This window comes from Ursus maritimus, unplaced genomic scaffold (assembly GCF_017311325.1).
Source record: "Ursus maritimus isolate PB19 unplaced genomic scaffold, ASM1731132v1 scaffold_5, whole genome shotgun sequence".
Lineage (NCBI taxonomy): Eukaryota > Metazoa > Chordata > Mammalia > Carnivora > Ursidae > Ursus > Ursus maritimus.
Window position 1 is genome coordinate 54,236,943 of NW_024426663.1, and position 22,912 is coordinate 54,259,854.

Consider the following 22,912-nt stretch of genomic DNA (forward strand, 5'->3'; position numbering starts at 1 on the left):
ATAGTGATACATATAAACACTTTTTTTGTATATATATATATATATATATATATATATATATCATACATATAATATATATTTATATAATGTGTATATATATATTATATATAAGATATATATATTTTATATATAATATATATATATATCTTTTAAAGATTTTATTTATTTATTTGACAGAGAGAGACAGCCAGCAAGAGAGGAGGGAACACAAGCAGGGGGAGTGGGAGAGGAAGATTCAGGCTTCCCAGCGGAGGAGCCTGATGTGGGGCTCGATCCCAGGACTCTGGGATCACGCCCTGAGCCCAAGGTAGATGCTTAATGACTGAGCCACCCAGGTGCCCCTAGAACTAGTGGATATTTCATCATAAAATTAGTAGCTTATTTTAATACACATTTTCAAACACATAGGACTATATACCACAAAAATTAAGATGATCAAATAAAAATTTTTTTATTAAACTGGTCATCTTAGAGAGTGAATCTGTTTCTGATAGAAACCTCAAGACAAGAGATGTCTCAGTCAGTTAAGCATCTGCCTTCAGCTCAGGTCATGAGCCCAGGGTCCTGGAACGGAGTCCCACATCAGGCTCCTTGCTCAGCAGAAAGCCTGCTTCTCCCTCTGCCTGCTGCTCCCCCTGCTTGTACTCTCTCTCTCTCTGACAAATAAAATCTTAAAAAAAAAAAAAAAAAAAAGCAAGCAAGCAAGCTCGAGACAAGAGGGGGCAAGACCTTACAGAGTCTGAATGTGAATTTACTTACACCTTATTCTTCAAGAACCTAAAGTCTGTATCTATACCACAAGCATTCCTCTAAAAGGGCTATTATTTCTTCTTCTGGAACAGTTATCTATCCTTACCACTCATGGATCTCAAGGTTGGAAGAGGCATTAATTTCTTCTACTTTAACTTTGCTCTAGAAGAAATTCATACCAAACGGCCATTTTCCAACCTGTGCCTGAACAACATAATGGACAGAGCTGTCAAGACACCAGAGAACACCTATGCCTGAAAATCCAACTCTCTCCAGTGGTCTCAAGGTCTACTCAAAAATAACAGGGACCACTATCTCCTCTTAAGAAGAATATGAATAATCATTTCAAAAGACAAGTAACTTTTAAAAGACAAAAAACAGGGACACCTGGGTGGCTCAATCAATTGAGCGTCCGAATGCTGATTTCAGCGCAGGCCATGATTTCAGGGTCATGAGATTAAGTCCTGTGTCGGACTCCATGCTCGTTGCAGAATCTGCTTGAGATTGTCTCTCTGCCTCTCTCCCTCTGCCCATTCCCCTGATCGCACACACACTCTTTCTAATAAGTAAATCTTTAAAAATAAGTAAGTAAAAAATAAAAGACAAAAAACCCTGCTGCTTTATCTTAATATCAGATACTCATGTCCATTACCTTTTGAAATAGTTAGTGCTGGAGACCACTGTGACCGGAGAATATCAAGACAAATGCTGCCATTACTGTTAATATTTGGATGATAAATTCTTGTTGTAAATGCAACCTATAGAAAAAAAGGAAAACTTTTCGTAAATTGGTTTATTAATATCACAGAAAGCACATAAAAATAAAACAATGCCATATCCCAATTACCTTAGGTGGCTTGAAGGGGTAATCTGTTGGGAAATGAATTGTCAAGAAAAATACTCCACCCTGATAGGGACTGTCATTCTGTTGATAACAAGAAGAGCGGGATTAAAATGAATGAATTATATAAATATTTATTCTGAAATCAATGTGAATACTTACTGGCCCCATTATTGTAGCTTGCCAATGGAACACTGAAAAAGAACAAAAAATCACCATGAAGCAATATCTCCAATGTACCTACACCATAATGACATTCCCTGTCTAACTTCCCAGTTCATTTATAAGCAATATGCTAAGTCCTGGGCAAAATGAAGAATCTAAATCAAGTTTGAGTCTGAAGAAAAAAAAGAAAATGACTAGTATGGTCTAGAACAATGAGAAGGTACTCAGTGAGAAAGTATTTGGGGCTAAAACACCTAGAAAATTTGTATCAGGGAGACAAAATTCTTGACAAGCCCCAAGGTTTCACTTTTTTTTTTTTTTTAAAGATTTTATTTATTTATTTGACAGAGAGAGAGACAGCCAGCGAGAGAGGGAACACAAGCAGGGGGAATGGGAGAGGAAGAAGCAGGCTCCCAGTGGAGGGGCCCAATGCGGGGCTCAATCCCAGGACCCCAGGATCACTCCCTGAGCCGAAGGCAGACACTTAACAACTGAGCCACCCAGGCGCCCCCCAAGGTTTCACTTTTAAACAGGCATTTCTTACCTATAAGGGTAAAAAAGAACCAAAAGATTCAACTCTTTAACTTGTTATGTCATTTCCCCAACACATTAAAATATAATATACTCCTTTTATAATACTGGTATAGAGCAGGACTGTAAAGTCAAAGTTAGGTAATATTCAAATTAGGAAAGACTAGTTTTTACAGGAAGAACAAATTTCTGAGAACACTCATGTATAAGTCTTTAGAATTACTAGTCCCTCACTAACAGATGAAAGAGCAATAATTATGTCTCTTTTTAAAATGACTTATAATCTGTAACACCAACAAAGCAGAGAAAGACAAAATAAACTAAAATCACCTTGATATAGAATTTAATTAACAAAAGCATTTGAAGACCTACCATTAAAATCCTAATTGAGTATTCTGCTACACAGGTCAAATATAAGAATACCTACTGGAATCACTGACTTAGGTCTCCCTCTGGAGCTCTCCTACACTCCTAGATCTCCTTGTGGAAGTATAAAAAAGAAGGGAAGAAGGTAGTGGGAGAATATCTAATCCTGACTCAAATTCTAATGGTTTGGTAAACAGTTCAAGAATCACTACAGATTATGGGGCGCCTGGGTGGCTCAGGTGGCTAAGCATCTGCCTTTAGCTCAGGTCATGATTTCAGGGTCCTGGGATTGAGCCCCACGTCATGCTCTCTGCTCAGCAGGGAGTTTACTTCTCCCTCTCCCTCTGCTGCTCTCCCTGCTCATGCTCTCTCATTCATGCTCTCTCAAATAAATAAATAAAATCTTTTAAATTAAAAAAAAAAAAAACTCTCCAGAAATAGTTACTGGGCAAAATATGTGGCCATAAGCATAAAATATTGTTGTATTTTATATGAACATCTATATTTAAAAAACCTTTAAGGATCAATCTTAGCAGCTGTTAAAAATAAAAACTCATGGTAATGAATTACAAAGTTTTGACAGTTTCAAAATCAGCAAAAACAAACAAACGACTCCCACTACCATCCTGGTTTGATGATGAAAACCAAATTACAGAAACTAAAAGCTACAACCTCTTTTGAGAGTTTAAATGTGAAGTTCACAGCTCAATGATTACCCTTTAGGATACTCAAAGATGAAGCTTTAAGGCTAAAAGAGAACAAGAATATTTGTTATAGTTTGAGACTGAATCTCAAGAGAACTACATTTGAATTCAAGTACAGATCTCCACAGAGTCAGATTCACCAAGATTTCAAAACAAAAGAAAATGAAACAGATTTTATGACCAATAAATCTTTGGCTTACTTTTCCTGTCAGGGCCTATCTTCCTCCTGCTTATCAGATCTTCACAGAAAAATGGGAAAAAATGTAATGGTACAATAAAATGTGTATATTTTAAAAATAAAGCACTGTATTATTATTATTATTATTTTTAAAGATTTTATTTATTTATTTGACAGAGAGAGACAGCCAGTGAGAGAGGGAACACAAGCAGGGGGAGTGGGAGAGGAAGAAGCAGGCTCCCAGAGGAGAAGCCTGATGTGGGGTTCGATCCCAGAACGCTGGGATCATGCCCTGAGCCGAAGGCAGATGCTTAACGACTGCGCCACCCAGGCGCCCCTAAAGCACTGTATTATTAAATTCATTGTTAAATATATATTATCTTCTTTCTTTATTTTTAAGGTAATCTCTATGCCCAATGGGGGGCTCGAACTCACAACCCTGAGATCAAGAGTTGCATACTCTACCATGTGAGCCAGCCAGGTGCCCCTGTATCATTTTAAGTATAAAATAAGGACTACCTTGTTACACTAAATATCAATAATGTGGTGCTGAAGGATTTGAGAGCTAGTAGAGTCGAAAGGAGCTCAAAAAGTTTCGTTGTGACCAAGAGTTTCTCTTTTCTGAAGATTAAATTCTGCTTCCTTGTAACATTTAGCTATCCAATTACACTTCGTTTTATCCTTAGACAATTCATCAGGAAGACTTGATCAAGACTTTTTGACAGTAATTTATCTCAACTGTTCTCAAATACTCCCTAAAGTTTTCAGTATTGTATCGGCAAAGACTATTTAGATGACCAAGTGTAAGGCAGTTATTCTGTTCCTAAAGAGATTTTCCTTTTTCTCTTAGAAGGTAGGTAGGTACTGTTGACAGTTTAGTAGTAGGTGAGTCAAGACACTTGAATAGGAAGGCTAGGAGTGAAAGGACAGTTATTTTTTAAACAGCTGTAGAGAGATAATCCATATACCATATAATTCACCCACTGAAAGTGTACAATTCAGTGGTGTTCAGGACATTCAGAGTTGGGCAACCATCACAATTAATTTTAGAAATTTTCATCACCCCCGAAGGAAATCCCACATCCATATGCAGTTATTCCATATTACCCCCAAATCTCTAGTTCTTTGCAACCATTATCTATTTTCTGTCTCTATGAATTTATTCTGGGTATTTCATATAAATGGAACCATACAATATGTGGCCTTTTATATCTGGCTTCTCTCACTGGGCATGTTTTTAAGGCTCATCAATGCTGTAGTATATATCAGTACTCCCCTTTCTATTGACATATAATATTCCACTGTACGGACATACATTCTATTTATCCCTTCATCAGATGGTGGGCATTTGGATTATTTCCACATTTTGGTTATTACAGACGCTGCTTCTATGAACATTAATGCACAAGTTTTTGCATGGACATGTCTTCATTTTCTTGGATATATACCTACGAATGAACTCACTGGTTCATGATAACTATGTTTAACTTTTTGAGAAACCACCAGTTTTCTGAACTGGTTGTACCATTTCACATTACTATCAGCAATGTATGAAGGTTCCAATTTCTCCACAACCTCATCAATACTTATTATCTGACTTTTTCATTCTAGCCATCCTAGAAGGCATAAAGTGTTATTTCATTACGGATGTGATTTGCATTTCCTTGATGACTAATGATACTGAGCATCTCTTCCATGTGCTTATTGGCCAATTGCACATCCTCTTTAGCAGATCCTTTGCTTATTAAAAACAATAATGGGTTATTTATCTTTATATTGTTGAGTTACAAAGGTTTTTTTGTTTTGTTTTGAAGATTTTGTTTATTTACTTGACAGAGAGGCAGTGAGAAAGGAAACACAAGCAGGGGGAGTGGGAGAGGGAGAAGCAGGCTTCCTGCTGAGCAGGGAGCCTGATGAAGGGTTTGATCCCAGGATCCTGGGATCATGACCTGAGCCGAAGGCAGACGCTCAATGACTGAGCCATCCAGGTGCCCACAAAGTCTTTTTAAATGTATTTTGAATAAATTTCCTTATCAGAGAGATGACTTGCACAAATTTTCTCTCAGCCTGTTGTCTCTTCACTTTCTTGATGGTATCATTTGTAGCACGTAAATTAGCCTTCATTAAAATGTAAAATTAAAATAAATAAATAAATAAATTTACCTGTTTTTTCTTTTAATTGCTTATGCTTTGGGGGAGTTTTATTTAACTCCCAAGGATAATAACTTCTCTATTTGAGAAAGAACTGTGATAATACCAACTATGTGAAGCAAAGGCAAATTATTCAGAATGCTGAAGAGAACTTCAAAAATGAATTTTATGCTCCAGACTTCAAACACTTTTTAATGAAATATCAGTCACTCTCAACTCTGAGGAATTTACCAGAAATAAAACCACTTTTTCAACTAAAAGACCACAATGATGCAGGTGGACTGTATGATACCATACACGACAAAACTAAAATCAGAAAACTTGAGAATGAGGGGATGCCTGGGTGACTCAGTTGGTTAAGTGTCTGCCTTCAGCTCAGGTCATGATCTCAGGGTCCTGGGATGGAGCACTGCATCGGGCTCTCTGCCCAGTGGTGAGTCTATTTCTCCCTCTCCCTCTGCCATTACTGCTCCTGTGTTCGTGTTCTCTCTCTCTGTCAAATGAATAAATAAAATCTTTATTTTTAAAATTTTTAAAAAAGATTTTATTTATTTATTTGACAGAGAGAGAGAGAGGGAGAGAGAGAGCGCACAAGCAGGGGGAGCAGGAGAGGGAGAATCAGGCTCCCCACTGAGCAGGGAGCCTGACGCAGGGTTCGATCCAAGCACCCTGGCATCACGACCCGAGCGGAAGGCAGATGCTTAACTGACTTAGCCACCCAGGTGCCCCAAATAAAATCTTAAAAAAAAAAAAAAAAAAAGAAAAAAGAAAACTTGAGAATGAGTCTACTTTGGAAACCACCATGAGCCTCTCTCAACTAGATTCTTCTCTAAAATACTTTACAACTTCTACTCCACTCAACTAAAAGAACTATTATGAGGCTTAAATGAGATAATGCGTGTTTAATTACTTGGCCCATCCTATTTGGTATCAAACACTATAGTTACTCATACTGGACAAATGTGGATAATGTAAATGGGACTTTTTCATCACTTGTACTTAGCTTTATAATTTATACTATCTACCTGTTTTATCTGTAAAGCAGTTCCTGTCAAAGGGCCTTGCTTTAATTCTTTAAAAAAATTTTTTTAAATTTAAATTCAATTTAGTTAACATACAGTGTGTTATTAGTTTCAGGGGTAGAACTTAGTGATTCATCAGTTGCATATAACACCCAGTGCTCATTACATCAAGTGCCCTCCTTAATGCCCATCATCCAGTTACCCCATTCTTCCCCCTCCTCGCCCAATGACCTCCTCTCCAGCAACTCTCAGTTTGTTTCCTCTTATGGTTTGCCTTGTTCTCTGTTTTTAATCTTATTTTTCCTTCCTTTCCCCTTGCTTTGATTCTTAAGTTTAGCAAACCAAAACCAACATTCTTAAGCAAAATCAGGAAAAAATGGTAAACACAAGCTAATATAACCTCTTATTTATTGTCTTAATGTAAATACTTCTCTCACAAAATTGTTTCCAAGTATGTTTTTTTCCTATTTGCTAAATATTACTTTTTTCTGTGAATTAGTTGTGTGTCATAAAGTACAGTCTGGTTCAAATATCCTCCTTTTAAAAGAGGCTAGGATGGTATAAGGGGGAAAAACTGTTGAGACAAAGTGAAACAAAAGGAAAATTATTATCCAACATGTGTGCTAAGTCCTAATAAATTATTTTATATAGGATTAAGCAGATAAACTGGACATTAGAAATAAACAAAGTACCTGTCTTCACAAGCATGAACCAGTGGAAGGACAAACACCACACACACACACACACACACACACACCCCACTATCCCCTATCATCCTAAGTATTATTTTACTTAAAGAACAACAGCTAAAGTAAAACTTCAGGGGCGCCTGGGTGGCTCAGTCTTTGGGCGTCTGCCTTCGGCACAGGGTGTGATCCTGGGGTCCTGGGATCGAGCCCCGCATCGGGCTCCCTGCTCCGCTGGGAGCCTGCTTCTTCCTCTTCCTCTCCCACTCCCCCTGCTTGTATTCCCTCTCTTGCTGGCTGTCTCTCTCTCTGTTACATAAATAAATAAAATCTTAAAAAAAAAAAAAAAGTAAAACTTCAAATATTTGACCCCAGGACAATACCCACAAGGGTTTAAGGATACGTAGGAAGGGGCTGGAACAACCACACAGACAATATCTGGCAGAAAAGGTTCAAAGGGTTGAAAATTAATACTACTACTACAGAAAAAGATGGGATACACTCAGAACCACATCTTTCGTGGCTAAGTAAGGGTAAACACTGCCTCCTCCTATAGCATAATTGTCTTTTCACACAAAAAATAATCTTAAGAGAGAGATGTTCTTCAGTCCCAGAGTTCCCCAGAGGCAGAAGGTTATGCAGTTTTACTCCATCATTCCCTTTAAATACTTACTATCATCTCCAACAGGACCTGCTGAACACTGTGCTGGGGGGTCCCGTGCCAGGTCATTCAATTCCTTAAGAAAACAGAAAGAAAAGAAATATATTCAACATAAATGTAACGTTAACCAATTAATAAAATTTTCATTCATACCAATATTGTCTATCCCACTACTAAAGTTTTTTTTTTTTTTTTAAGATTTTTTATTTATTTATTTGACAGAGATAGAGACAGCCAGCAAGAGAGGGAACACAAGCAGGGGGAGTGGGAGAGGAAGAAGCAGGCTCATAGCAGAGGAGCCTGATGTGGGGCTCGATCCCACAACGCCAGGATCACGCCCTGAGCCGAAGGCAGACGCTTAACCGCTGTGCCACCCAGGCGCCCCCCACTACTAAAGTTTTTTAAGGAAACTCCTCCAAAGTCAGACAAGGATGGATTTGTGAATCTTTAAGTTAAAGTATTTTGGATTCTTCTTCTTCTTCTTCTTCTTCTTTTTTTTTAGAGAGGGAGGGGGGAGGGGGAGGGAGAGACTCTTAAGCAGACTCCACACCCAGCACGAAGCCTGATGTGGGGCTTGATCTCACAACCCTGAGATCATGACCTAAGCCAAAATCAAGAGTTGGATGCTTAAATGACTGAGCCACCCAGCTGCCCCAGTATTTTGGATTCTTGAATGCAAATGTATGTTTAAAAAGTGGATCATTTTTGCTTTGTTCAGAGTTTAATAAGTAATTATAAGGGAAGTAAGCATATATTATATACTAAAGAGCTATAAAAATGGTTTTAAAGTAAAAAATTATGAAAAAAGAAGTTGAATCTCAAGGCCAGTTTTTGTACCAGAGAACTATGAGGTTACACTTGGGACAAGTTCTTGAAGTGATCTTTGAAACAAATGATATGAGACCATCTGACAAGATGTTGATATGTTTTCAGCTGATATGGACTACCAGGGTTCCAAAGGTAGTTGATAAAATTTAAAAAGGGATATATTGAAAAGGCTGGATATATTAAAAAGGCTGGAGTAATAAAACCCATCATGAAATTTTGTAATCAGAGATCTACCTGTAGTAATACTCTACAACCAGATGCCAGCTTCTTAGCCATTTTAACATTAAGAGCCCACAAACTTGAGATTTGTTATTGGGTGGAAATTCCTGAAAAAAACACAAGGCAGGAAATCATATTCTATTCCTTTCCCTCTTGGCTTGGTATCAGAGATGAAAAACAAGGGCTAGTTTTAGATCATGATTTTTTAAAAAGATTTTATTTGTTTATTTGACAGAGAGAGAAAGCATGAGCAGGAGGGAAGGGCAGAGGGAGAATCAGACTCCCTGCCAAACAGGGAAGCCTGATGCAGGACTCGATCCCAGGACCCTGGGATCGTGACCTGAGCCGAAGGCAGATACTTAACTGACTGAGCCACCTACACGCCCTGGATTATGTTTTTAATTAAAAAAAAAACTTTTAGGAGGCGCCTGGGTGGCACAGCGGTTGGGCGTCTGCCTTTGGCTCAGGGCGTGGTCCCGGCGTTGTGGGATAGAGCCCCGCATCAGGCTCCTCTGCTGGGAGCCTGCTTCTTCCTCTCCCACTCCCCCTGCTTGTGTTCCCTCTCTCGATATTTCCCAGATTATATATATATAACCCCAGATTATATTTTTAAATGACAAAAGTAAAAACCGTAAAATCTAGTATTTTAAAAGTACAATAAAAGTATTCAGAGCCCATGGGGCACCTGGGTCACTCAGTCAGTTAAACGTCCGACTCTTGATTTTGGATCAGGTCATGATCTCAGGGTTGTGAGATTGAGAACCACATCAGGCTCCATGGTGGTTGTAGAGCCTGCTTAAGATTATCTTTCTCCCTCTGCCCCTTCCCACACCCCTCTCCCTCTGAAACAACAACAACAACAACAACAACAACAACAAAGCACTATTCAGAGCCCAGAAATAAACTCATGCTTATGTGGTCAACGAATTTACGACAAAGGAGGCAAGGGATGATATACAATGAAGAAAAGACAGTCTCTTCAATAAATGGAAAACTTGGCAGCTACATGCAGAAGAATGAAATTGGACCACTTTCTTATACCATATGCAAAAATAAACTCAAAATGGATTAAAGACTTAAAAGATTAAGACCCGAAACCACAAAACTCCTAAAAGAAAACATAGGCAGTATATTCCTGGACATGTCTTAGAAATATTTTTTTGGATCTGTATCCTCAGGGAAGGGCAACAAAAGCAAAAATAAACAATTGGGACAATATCGAACTTAAAACGCTTTTGTACAGCAAAGGAAACCGTCAACAACAACAAAAAGGCAACCTACTGAATGGAGGAAGATATTTGCAAATGATTGATCTGATAAGGGTTAATCCAAAATATATAAAGAATTCATACAAACTCAAAACCAAAAAACCCCCAGTGTGATTAAAAATGGGCAGAGGACCTGAATAGGCATTTCCCCAAGGAAGATATATAAATGGCCAACAGGCACATGAAAAGATACTCAACATCACTAATGAGATGGAAACGCAAATCAAAACCAGAATGAGCTAACACCTCATACTTATTAGAATGGCTAGTATCAAAAAGACAAGACAGGGGCGCCTGGGTGGCTCAGTCGGTTAAGTGTCTGCCTTCAGCCCAGGTCATGATCCCAGCATCCTGGGGGAGAGCCCCGAATAGGGCTGCCTGCTCAGAGCGGGGAGTCTGCTTTTCCCTCTGCCCGTGTGTGCTTGTGCGGCTCTCTCTCAAATAAGTAAATCTAAAAAAAAAAAAAGACATGACATAACAATTGCTGGTGAGGATGCAGAGAAAGGGAATCGTTGTGCACTGCTTCTAGGAATGTAAATTGATGTAGCCACTAAGAAAAACATTATGGATGTTCCTCAAAAAGTTAAAAATAGAAATATCATATGATCCAGTAATTTAACTTCTGGATATTTACTCAAAAAAAAAAAAATGAAAACACTAATTGGAAATGATACATGCTCTCCTAATGTTTACTACAGCATTATTCACAATAGCCAAGCTACAGAAACGGACAAAGTACCCATCAATAGATGAATGGCTAATGATGATGTGGTGTGTATATGTAAATATATATATATGATGGAGTATTACTCAGCCACAAAAAGTAATGGAATCTTGTCATTTGCAACATGGACAGACCTTAAGGGTATTATGTTAAAGTAAGTCAGGCAAAGAAAGACATAAATACCAAATGATTTCATTTACATGTGGAATCTAAAAAACAAAACAGATGAAGAAACAAAATACAGAAACAGACTCATAAATACAGGTAATAAACCTGAAGCAATAAGAAGAGGGGTGTGAGGAGGTGGACGAAATAGGTGAAGGGGATTAGAAGGTACAAACTTCCAGTTATAAAATAGATAAATCACACGGATGTGAAGTGCAGCATAGGGAATACAGTCGATAATATTGTAATAACTTTTTATGGTGACAAATGGTAACTACAATTATTGTGATGAGCGTTTCATAATGCATTTAAATGTCAAATCACTATGCTCTACCCCTGAAACTAATATAATACTGTATTGTCAACTATACTTCAATTAAAAAAAAAACTATTTAGAATCTTATTAATGAGTTCTATGAAGGTATGATTTAACATTCCAAGTATTATATAGTTTTTAATTTACAGCACATAGTTATTTCTGTAAGTCCCTTCCTCTGAGTTAACTTACTCAACCAGTCATTTTGGTATATCAGTTATTGTGTAGTATCCTACGGGTAAACTTGGAGGACAAAGCACAGACTACAGAAATAAAGTTCTGTGTTTTTTTTTTTTAAGTTTATTTATGTTTTTCCTTGCCCATCTCAAGATAAATAACTGGGGCGCCTGGCTGGCTCAGTCAGAAGAGCATGCAAGCCTGAATCTTGGGGTTGTGAGTTTGAGCCCCAGTTGGAGAGAGAGATTACTTAAAAAGAAAAAAGAAAAGAAAAGAAAAGAAAAGAAAAGAAGAAAAAACCTATTGTACAGTTCCCATTCCCAAATGTTGCTTTTTTTTTTTTTTTTAAGATTTCTTATTTATTTATTTGACAGAGAGAGAGAGAGACAGCCAGCGAGAGAGGGAACACAAGCAGGCGGAGGGGGAGAGGAAGAAGCAGGCTCCCAGCGGAGGGACCGGATGCAGAGCTCAATCCCAGGACCCCAGGATCACACCCTGAGCCGAAGGCAGACACTTAATGAGTGAGCCACCCAGGCGCCCCCCCAAATGTTGCTTCTGATACAGGTCAGTGTAACTAAGAACACTTGCTTGATTTAAAACATAAAAGTCACCTATTTTTTAAAATTACTTATTATTTTTTAAAAATCTCTACATCCAACATGGGGCTCAAACTCACAACCCTAAGATCAAGAGTTGCATGGTCTTCTGACTGAGGCAGCCAGGTGCCCTGAAAGTTATCTATTTTTTTTTTTTTTAAGATTTTATTTATTTATTTCTGAGACAGAAAGAGAGAGTGAGCGAGACAGCACAAGCAGGGAGAGCAGCAGGCAGAGGGAGAAGTAGGCTCCCCGCTAAGCAAGGAGCCCAATGTAGGGGCTCGAACCCAGGATCCTAGGATCATGACCTGAGCCGAAGGCAGCCACTTAACCAACCGAGCCACCCAGGCGCCCCTGTCTTTTTTTTTTTTTAAATAAAGTAATAAGTTGCTATTAAAATAAAACTCGAACCAAACAAGTTATTCTGAAGTCCTACCATGTGCATTAAATGGAATTTTATTTGTGCTTTAATATTTTGCTCTCAAATTAAGTCATCTTTTCCCATCTTGAAGGACAGCAATGTTTAACACCAAGAGCTAAGATTTATCTAAGTTGAATATAAGATCCGTCCGTTTCATGAGCCAGTATGATATAATTAATTTTAAAACTTCACCCAAACTTATGCTAATAGATATTTAACACTCTCATTCAACACTTCCTTGGTTCAAGGCACTGATACGGATGAATCTCAAAAGCATAATGCTAAGTGAGAAAAATCAGATATAAAAAGACTGCATTTTATTCTACTGACACGACATTTTAGAAAAAGCAAACTTATAGTGACAGAAAGCAGATCAATAGTTCCAGGGGCTGGCGGGAATTGGAGGGGACTAACTACAAAGGGACATGATGAAAATTTTGGGGGTTATACCCCAAGATCAGGAATCGCATTCTCTACTGACTGAACCAGCCTGGCACTCCCTTCCATCCATCTTTCTATATGCATAAAATATCTCCTAAGAATACACAAGAAACTAGTTAACAGTACAGCTGACCATTGAACACAGCTTGGGGGTTAGGGGTACCAACCCCCTGCACAGTTGAAAATTTGCATATAACTTTTGACTCCCCCCAAAACTTAATTATGTACTTCCTTCAGGAAGGAAAGCCTGCTTTAGGGGCGAGAATGGGAATTCTACATATTTCCTTTATATCTTTTAAATCATATAACAAGTGTATTTATTGCCTATTTGAAACAGAAATGATCAGTTTTGACTGTAAATCTGGATTAAAATAAAACAGCTATTAAAAGTTGTAACCATCTAGAGGGTAATCAAATAGTAAAAACCCAGTCAGACTTGATAAATATAGAAGCTACACAATTTGATGTCTTTGCAACAAGATGAAACTGAAATTGAATCTTAAAATTTAATAAAGGCACTGATCTAGACAGATCACTTACTTTGGCAGAAGAAATACCCTAATATATCAGACAGTTTTTTGTTTAACATTTGGCTTTATATCTATACATTAATTTCTTTGATTTTTTTTTATTCTAAAAGAAAACGTATTCAGATTCATCTTGTATATCAAACAGTACATTATATATCTCATACTGGGAATGAGAGTGGGGCTAAGACAAAACCAAAAATCAAGGAATCTGTTTACTGAAAAACTTTTCTGTAGAAAGAACAACAGAGAAATAAAGCCTGTATTTAAAAATTTAGGAAAAAGAGGAAGGAGGGAACTCTGACAGTTAAGGTAGAGAATATTCTCTTCCTTTTCCTCCCTCCCTCTCGCTCTCTTTCTTTCTTTCTTTAAATAGGTTCCATGCCCAATGTGGGGCCTGAACTCATGATCCTGAGATTAAGAGTGGGTCCCACGCTCCACTGACTGAGCCAGCCAGGTGTCCCAAGAATACTTCATTTCCAAAAATATTTTATATTCTAACTTTTCTTGAAATCTAAAAAATAGTAAAGATTTATTTATTTATTTATTTTAGAGAGGTGGGGAGAGGCAGGGGGAGAGGAAAAGAGAGTCCTAAGCAGACTCCACATAGAGCATGGAGCCCAAGGTGGGGCTCAATCTCATGACCCTGAGATCATGACCTGAGCCAAAACCAAGAGATGAATGCTTAACTGACTCTGTCACCCAGGCACCCCTTAAAATCCAAAAAATATTTAAATAAAGGTCTTACTATGGGAACAGACTATAGATTTTACTGTACAGTTCTCGATTTAAAAAAAATTATTTGATGCTACAAACTCCCCTTATTTCTAGGTATATAGAATTAATATTTTTAAAGATCAAAGGTTATAAACAATTTTGATTCTCTGCAATTTTCCTAAATGTTTTTCATCTTAGTTTAAACAGCCCTATAACCTTATACCAATTAATTTATTTTAAAGTTTAATTCTCTATGGATTTTTAAAAAGATTTTTATGTATTTATTTATCTGAGAGACAGAGAGAAGGAGAGAGAGAGAAAGAACACCAATGCACGCAGGAGGGAGGGTAGAGGGAGACGGAGAAGCAGACTCCCCACTGAGCGGGGAAGCCAGATGCAGGACTCAATCCCAAGACTCTGAGATCACGACCTGAGTCTAAGTCAGACGCTTACCCAAGTGAGCCTCCCAGGAGCCCTTCTACGGATTTTTAAATACATTTCATACTATCTTTTTTGGCTCAGGAATATGATTTCCAATGAAGAGATATACAGGGATAACAACACTGCCTTACATTATTCCTGAATAACATCTATTTTCCAGAGGATTTAAAATGAATCACTATCAAATAAAACAGAACACTAAAACCTCTGAAAGCCTCAGATATTTCTGTACTATAGCACTATAGCAAAAAGAAAGGAACCTTCTTAACTCTCTAAGGGGATGGGGTCCTGCAAGGGATATGTGTAGATTTTAATTTTTTTAATTTCTTTTTCTCTTTTTTTAAAAGATTTTATTTATTTGTCAGAGAGAGAGAGAGAGCACAAGCAGGGGGAGGAGCGGCAGGCAGAGGGAGAAGCAGGCTTCCTCCTGAGCAAGGAGCCTGATGCAGGACCTGATCCCAGGACCCTGGAATCATGACTTGAGACGAAGGCAGACGTTTAACCAACTGAGGCACCCAGGCGTCCCTCCTTTTACTTTCAAGCAACCAAGTTACACTATTAGTTGGTTAAAATTAATGCTTCTATTAGTTATTTTTAAGTAACACTTTCCCAAATCTTAACAACTATGAAACAAAATACAGATGGCAGGAAACAGAGATTTGTTTCACCATTTTGGTCCTTACCGTGTGGCATAAGGTGAAAAGAACAAGATGGGAAAATGAAAGATCACAGTTAATTTCAGAGAAAAATGGCTCCAAAGCCAAGTTTTAATAGTTCCGAATGCTGTTACACAAATCAAAGATCTCTGGTAGTGATAATCAGGATAAGAGAAAATTTGGGGCGCCTGGGTGGCTCAGATGGTTAAGTGTCTGCCTTCAGCTCAGGTCATGATCTCCAGGTCCTGGCATCAGGGCCCAGGTCAGGCTCCTGGCTCAGCACGGAGTCTGCTTCTCCCTTTCCCTCTGCCTCCTCCTCCCCCCACTCATGCAAGAACCCGTGCTCCCTCTCAAATGAATCAATAAAATCTTTTTAAAAAAAGGATAAGAGAGGGGCGCCTGGGTGGCACAGCGGTTAAGCGTCTGCCTTTGGCTCAGGGCGTGATCCCGGTGTTATGGGATCGAGCCCCACATCAGGCTCCTCCGCTATGAGCCTGCTTCTTCCTCTCCCACTCCCCCTGCTTGTGTTCCCTCTCTCGCTGGCTGTCTCTATCTCTGTCCAATAAATAAATAAAATCTTAAAAAAAAAAAAAGGATAAGAGAAGATTTAAGCAGAGATTATGATTCATAGAATTATAATTTCAAAGTCAGAAGAGATTACCCATACCAATACCCAATTTTATAAAAAAACAAGATAGAAAAGTATCTAACCCAAGGACAATACATTAGTAACTGGGAGAGTAAAGAAGTGATGTTCTATAATACTATGCTTCTTTAGTTTGAATCTAAAATGTTAGAAATGTATAAGTTAAAATGTCTGAGAATTTCTGTGTTCCCCAGGAAATTAAGCTGAAGCTCCCTTAAGATGATTGCATTGCAAAGAAAGAATGGCTAGACCAGTTCTCAAAAATGAGGTCTTGGCACAGCAGGAGCATCACAAGAAAACCTGGTTCCCCAACCAGACCTACTGAATCAGAAACTCTAGAGTGTACTCTAATAACATGTGTTTTAACCAGCCCCCTCCCCCGAAATTATGATGCACTCTAAATCTTGATTACCTTTATGTTTCATAAATTAAGCAAAGAGAGAGCAATGCTAGAAAACTCAGTACCAGCAAGACTGGAAGGGAGGGGAAGGTAAAGGGCAAAATGGTATCACAAAATGAAGAAATCAAGAAAGGGATGAGACTTAGAAAGATAAGGTGTGTTCCACATTTTCAGAACACATTGAAGGGAAGCGGTCATCACTATACCTCTGCATTCTCCCTACCACACTCCTGTCTTATCAGGGTTGCAAGAGAAATGTTAACTTAATTTTTACTACCTACTTTTATGTCCAGCATAATAGTTGAAGCTAATATTTCAAAACAATTATCAACAGGGGTGCCTGGGTGGCTCAGTCGGTTAAGCACCTGCCTTCAGCTCGGGTCATGATCTCAGGGTCCTGGGATCAAGCCCCACATGGGGCTCCCTGCTCAGGGGGGATTCGGCTTCTCCCTCTGCCCCTCCCCACCTTGAGCTTGCGCTCTCTCTCTCTCAAATAAATAAAATCTTAAAAAAAAAATAATTAGCAATAATTAGCAGGTGCACACTCTCGTTCTCTCTCAAATAAATTTTTTTTTTTTAAATCAGAGAGAGAGTGAGCACAAGCAGGGGGAGTGGCAGGCAGAGGGAGAAGCAGGCTCCCTGCTGAGCAAGGAGCCGGATGAGGAACTCGATCCCAGGACCTTAGGATCATGAGCTGACTGAGCTAGCCAGGTGCCCCTAAAATTAGACATTTTTAAAACTTGGGAGATATTATTGGGGCACCTGGGTGGCTCAGTCCGTTAAGCACCCAACTCTTGATTTCGGTTCAGGGTCATGGGATCAAGCCCCGTGTTGGGCTCTGCACTCAGCAGGGAGTCTGCTTAAGATTCTTTCTCCCGGGGCGCCTGGGTGGCACAGCGGTTAAGCGTCTGCCTTTGGCTCAGGGCGTGATCCCGGCGTTATGGGATCGAGCCCCACATCAGGCTCCTCTGCTAGGAGCCTGCTTCTTCCTCTCCCACTCCCCCTGCTTGTGTTCCCTCTCTCGCTGGCTGTCTCTATCTCTATCGAATAAATAAATAAAATCTTTAAAAAAAAAAAAAAAAAGATTCTTTCTCCCTCTCTCTCTCTGCTCCCCACCCTTGCTGGCGCTCTCAAATAAATCTTAAAAAAAAAAAAAAAAGGGAGGTATTAACTCATAGTTACCCTAGATGAGTTTAAAAGAGAAATATGTAATTTCTGATAATATCAAATTATAAAATCTCAAATTATCTGGTCTGATAGACTTAATTCCCTTGGCACTGTCAAATATTTTCTATTTCTGTTACTAATGCTGCCTTCTAATATAAAGACAGACAAACTGATGCGAACATTTAACAATTTCAATCTTTCCCTGAACTGAGTATAAGTGGTAAATTTATTCGAGATTAAAGTCTATACTCCTTTAAAAAATTTCTTCTTTTTTTAAAGATTTTATTTATTTATTTGGCAGAATGAGAAAGCACAAGCAGGGGGAGCGGGAGAGGGAGAACAGGCTCCCCACTGAACAGGCAGCCTGACGTGGGGGCTTGGATCCCAGGACTCTGGGATCATGACCCAAGCTAAAGGCAGATGCTTAAATGACTGAGCCACCCAGGCGCCCCAATGTGACACTTTTAAAATAAATGTTTAAAAACATGATAACAAGACTACATTGTTTAGGGACACAGGGAAGAATAAAAAGAATGCAAAGAAATGATAAATACTAAATTCAAGGTGATCATTACTTCAGGGACAACACAGAGGGAGTTTCTTAAAGATCAAAGTTAATACAGCAATATTAACATTGGGCAAAATTGGCTGGTAGGTTCGTGGTGGGTATTTTTCTTCTCTCTCTCTCTCTCTCTCTCTCTCTTTTTTAAAGTAATCTCTGTATCCAACGTGAGTCCGGAATTTACAACTCAGAGATCAAGTGTCGCGTGCTCTACGGACTGAGCCAGCCAGACCCTCCACCCAGCCTGTGGTGGGTATTCTCTATACTTTTAGTTAACTTGAAATTTTTTAGGGGTGCCTGTGTTGGGCTCCCTGATCAGCAAGAAGTCTGCTTCTCCCTCTCTCTCTGCCCCTTCCCCTGCTTGTGATCTGTGTCTCTCAAATAAATAAATAAAATCTTTTAAAAAGAAAAGTGTTACATGACATGTATTCTTCTATACTTTTTCTTCAACAGATTGAGATTTTTTTCATGAAGATACAGAAATAAATCAAATTTATTCCTTTTTACTACTGTTTAGGCTCAATCTCACAACCCTGAGATAATAACCGGAGCAGAAATGAAGAGTCGGAAGCTTAACTGAGCCACCCAGGCACCCCAATAGTTCCTTTCTTTAGATGACTGGCATTTATTTCCTATTTTTCACTATCACAATGCTTTGGTAAATATTCTTACTCTTGTACACACAAATTTTTCTAAATACTGCTTCAATTTAACTAGAAAAAGTACCACCTCCCACTTTATTTTTTTATTTTATTTTTTAATATTTTTTTATTATATTATGTTAGTCACCATACAGTACATCCCTGGTTTTTGATGTAAAGTTCGATGATTCATTAGTTGGTATAACACCCAGTGCACCATGCAATATGTGCCCTCCTTACTACCCATCACCAGCCTATCCCACCTCCCACTTTAAACCATGCAATAATGCCTTTTATAATATATGGGTGTTTAACATTATTTCCTCAATCCATACACACATGCAAAAGTAAGTGTACTGTACTTAACTGTTCAACAAATTAGAACTTGTAAAGTTGATCAATGTCTAGAGAAGGGAAAATTATCCCTAAAGCATGCTTAATTAGGAGACCAATTCATCTGTTGACTTCCAAAAACATGGAGATGAACATGACAGAACTGTCCCCCATTTGAACCTCCATTCACCACCATCTGATAACCCTTCTTCAGGTCCAGATTAGCAGCACATTTCTTGCCCACAATCATTAAATGTGTAAGAACACTTGCATCATCACTTTCTACTACAAAAATCTGGGATATATATTTCTTAGATATCGCCAGAAAATGTGTTGGTGCTTGAGGGAAACTTCTTAATTATAACTGTCTCATCAACTCTATAGTTAATGTTTCAATGACTAAAGTGGAATTTTCTTCTAAAGGTCTACATGGATGGCTATTTTCTAAGTTTGTAAAAAATTCTCCATGTCCTTCACTTCAAAAATAGGTCTACCAAAAAACCACATGGAGATTTTTATACTACAAATATTGAAAAACAGTCATCTCATGTGTAAGCATATTAATGAAAATAAATTTCTGTAAGAATGGTAACAGTTATGCCATAACCTGTTTATGTCCTTGCTGATATCAGTAGGGACAAAAGACAGAATTCAGGTTTTCTAAGCCTTAACATTCTTTGATGCTTTTTCATTATTCTGAGCTTAGATAACTTTAAGCAAGTCATTCAACTTCTCCAGACCAGAGTTTTACACCTGTAAAACAAGGAAGTTAAACTGTAACAGAAATTTACACAGGATGGTTTAATTATAGCTGTAGGGGTCAAAAAAAGTTTGGGAAATGTTATAATCCACATCCTTATAAGAATATTCAAGAGTCTAGGGGCACCTGCTGGCTCAGTCAGCTGAGCAACCTACTCTAGATTTTGACTCAGGTCATGATCTCGGTACCGCAAATTCAAGCCCCAAGTCAGATGTAGAGATTACTTACATAAACAAACTTAAAAAAAAGTTTCACAAAGGAGAAACCTATATGAAATTCTGACAATGTATATAATTAACCCAATTATAAATCTATGATTAAAAATTAATTTTTTTAATGTAATCTCTATGCCCAGAGTGAGGCTTGAACTCACAACCCCAAGATCAAGAGTCACCTGCTCCAACAACCAAGCCAGTCAGGTGCCCCTAAAAATTATTTTTAAAAGGTGAGAACTCAGTTTACTTCAACTTGCCTTCACAATAGCACAGTTACAGTTTTAAAACATAACACTAAATTAGTGCTGTTTTCATTTTTTAGGATAAAAAAATATATTTTTATTTTGTTTTTTATTTTATTTTTTAAGATATTTTCTTTAAGTATTTGAGATAGAGAGCACAAGCAGGGGGAGCAACAGAGGGAGAAGGAGAAGCAGACTCCCTGCTGAGCAGGGAGCCTGACGCGGGAGTCTCGATCCTGGGACTCTAGAATCATGACCCAAGCCAAAGGCAGACGCTTAACTGACTAAGCCATCCAGGCGGATCATTACATATATTTTAAAGATTTATTTATTTGAGGGGGGAGGAGCAGAGTGAGAGGGAGAGTCTTAAGCAGACTCCGTGCTGAGCTGAGTGTGGAGCCTGATGCAGGGCTAGATCTCAAAACCCTGAGATCACAACCTGAGCTGACACCAAGAGTAGGAATGTTTAACTGACTGACTGCACCATCCGGGCACCCATATTACTCATTAACCGTACTATACAAAACAAATCTAGTATCATATATAGTACCATACGGTAATATTTCATGTTCAGTTTTTCATTTGTAACTTTCAAGAGTTAACTTCCATATACCCCGCCTCTTTCCTTTGTATCCTTAATTATAAATTCCTTGAGTGAGAGACAAGATATACCATATTCTTTACTCCATTTTCCAGAGACTGGAATATAAGAGGCACTCAAATGCCTAAATGAATGGATGAATGCCTAGCACAGTACCAAGCAGAATCACTCGCAAGGAAGATAAACAAAAGCACATAACTTCCCAGAGGAAGTCTCGTCTATTTGGGTTAGTCACTGATAATGTCACAAAACAGTCCACAGTGATATACAAAATATATTACTTACTGAACTTGAAAGGAACAGTTATTTTTTTTTAATTTTATTTATTTGAGAGAGAGCATGGGGAAGGGGAAGACAGAGGGAGAGGGAGAAGCAGACTCCCTGCTGAGCAGGGAGCCCAATGTGGGGCTCCATCCCAGGACCCTGAGATCATGACCTGAGCTGACACTTAACCAACTGAGACACCCAGGCGTCGCTGGAACAGGTATTTTTGGGTGAGACTGGATGACACCAAAGACCAATGAGTTTCTTTGAGCACTTAAGGAGTAACCACTTAGGTGGAAATGTTCTGTTATAATTAAAGACAATATTCTTTGTTCATTATTGAAGATCAAGAACTTTTCCTAGACTATGTTTTACCTCTATGAACTACCATTTACTCATTTCAAAACTTGAAAAAAAAAATTCAATCACTCCAAGATCCTAGGAACAGTATGTCTGGAATACTCCACACTCTGTATCCCCCACCCTCATGCACCTTTAGGCTTCACTCAAATGTTGCCTTTGGAGAAGTGCTTCTAGGAAACCCTCCATGTCCATTCAATTTCTTGTTAAATACTATCATGGAGAAGTGCAAGCTGCTTTAACAACTCATGCTACTTCATTTTTATCTGTGTGATTACTTAATGTCTCTCGACATCAAATGAAAAATAAGGACTTGACCTCCAGCTTTCTGCACAATACCTGGTCCATGGGAAGCGCCCACTAAGTGTCTGCTGAAGAACAGTTACAATTACACAATATAACTATAAGTACCTGGAGAAAGACAACACAATCTTTCTCTGTAAGATACTTAAAAATATATATATCTGAAATCAAACTGCATATTACACAATCAATGGCATGTCAGCTTAATTGGCAGTATGTTTTCTTTCTTAGTAGTATATACACAATAATGACACATCTTTCAATTGATGGCATCTTAGATTCAATGGAGTAAAGTACTTGGATAAGAAATAATATTCTCTGATACTGCAGTCATGGGATCCTATACCTAACAAAGTACAAGTTTAGAATTTTGGCAATCAGGGCCAAAGAAGAAAATGACTTAGTAAATGACAGAGTTAGGATAGGGAAAGCACAACTTTTCTAGAAGACTACTTAGGTAATATAGGTAGGGGGACAAAAATATTGAGGCACACATGGTACCAAAAGCGAAAGAGGTGAACAGCTACTCCTTGTTAACAACTCCTGGAGCTGAGGAGCAGTGGTAGCTAGCTTGTTGGGGCACGTCAGACTGTATACAGGATACCCAGCAGGGTTTGAAATCCTCTCTCCTTTCAGTTACTAAAGTAGTGGTCAATTCTCTTCAGTACTCTATGTCCAAAATGAGGGTGGCACATAGCCAGGTAGATGGGAAGAGTTCATGAGCTAACAGACAGTGGAGCATCTAAGCCAAAAGATTCCACTGCTCACTAAGCTCCAAAGAAAATACTGAAATGTTAGGAAAAGCTCCCTTCCTAGCATTCAGGTAAACAGAATCTTGTACACCCCACTAGCTGATTCCACCTCAAT

At 38.5% G+C, this 22,912-nt stretch overlaps 1 protein-coding gene across 1 annotated transcript in view; it reads right to left on the reverse strand.

Moving 5' to 3' along the window:
- The window catches only part of UBE2D2 (ubiquitin conjugating enzyme E2 D2), a 57,948-nt gene that overhangs the window by 7,352 nt on the left and 27,684 nt on the right, over nucleotides 1-22,912 (reverse strand). The window contains exons 2-5 of the mRNA XM_040622371.1: nucleotides 8,068-8,131; nucleotides 1,754-1,785; nucleotides 1,598-1,675; nucleotides 1,403-1,508 (exon numbers count right to left, since the gene is read on the reverse strand). Coding sequence (XP_040478305.1) covers nucleotides 1,403-1,508; nucleotides 1,598-1,675; nucleotides 1,754-1,785; nucleotides 8,068-8,131 — 280 coding nt within the window. The remainder of the gene's footprint in view (nucleotides 1-1,402; nucleotides 1,509-1,597; nucleotides 1,676-1,753; nucleotides 1,786-8,067; nucleotides 8,132-22,912) is intronic.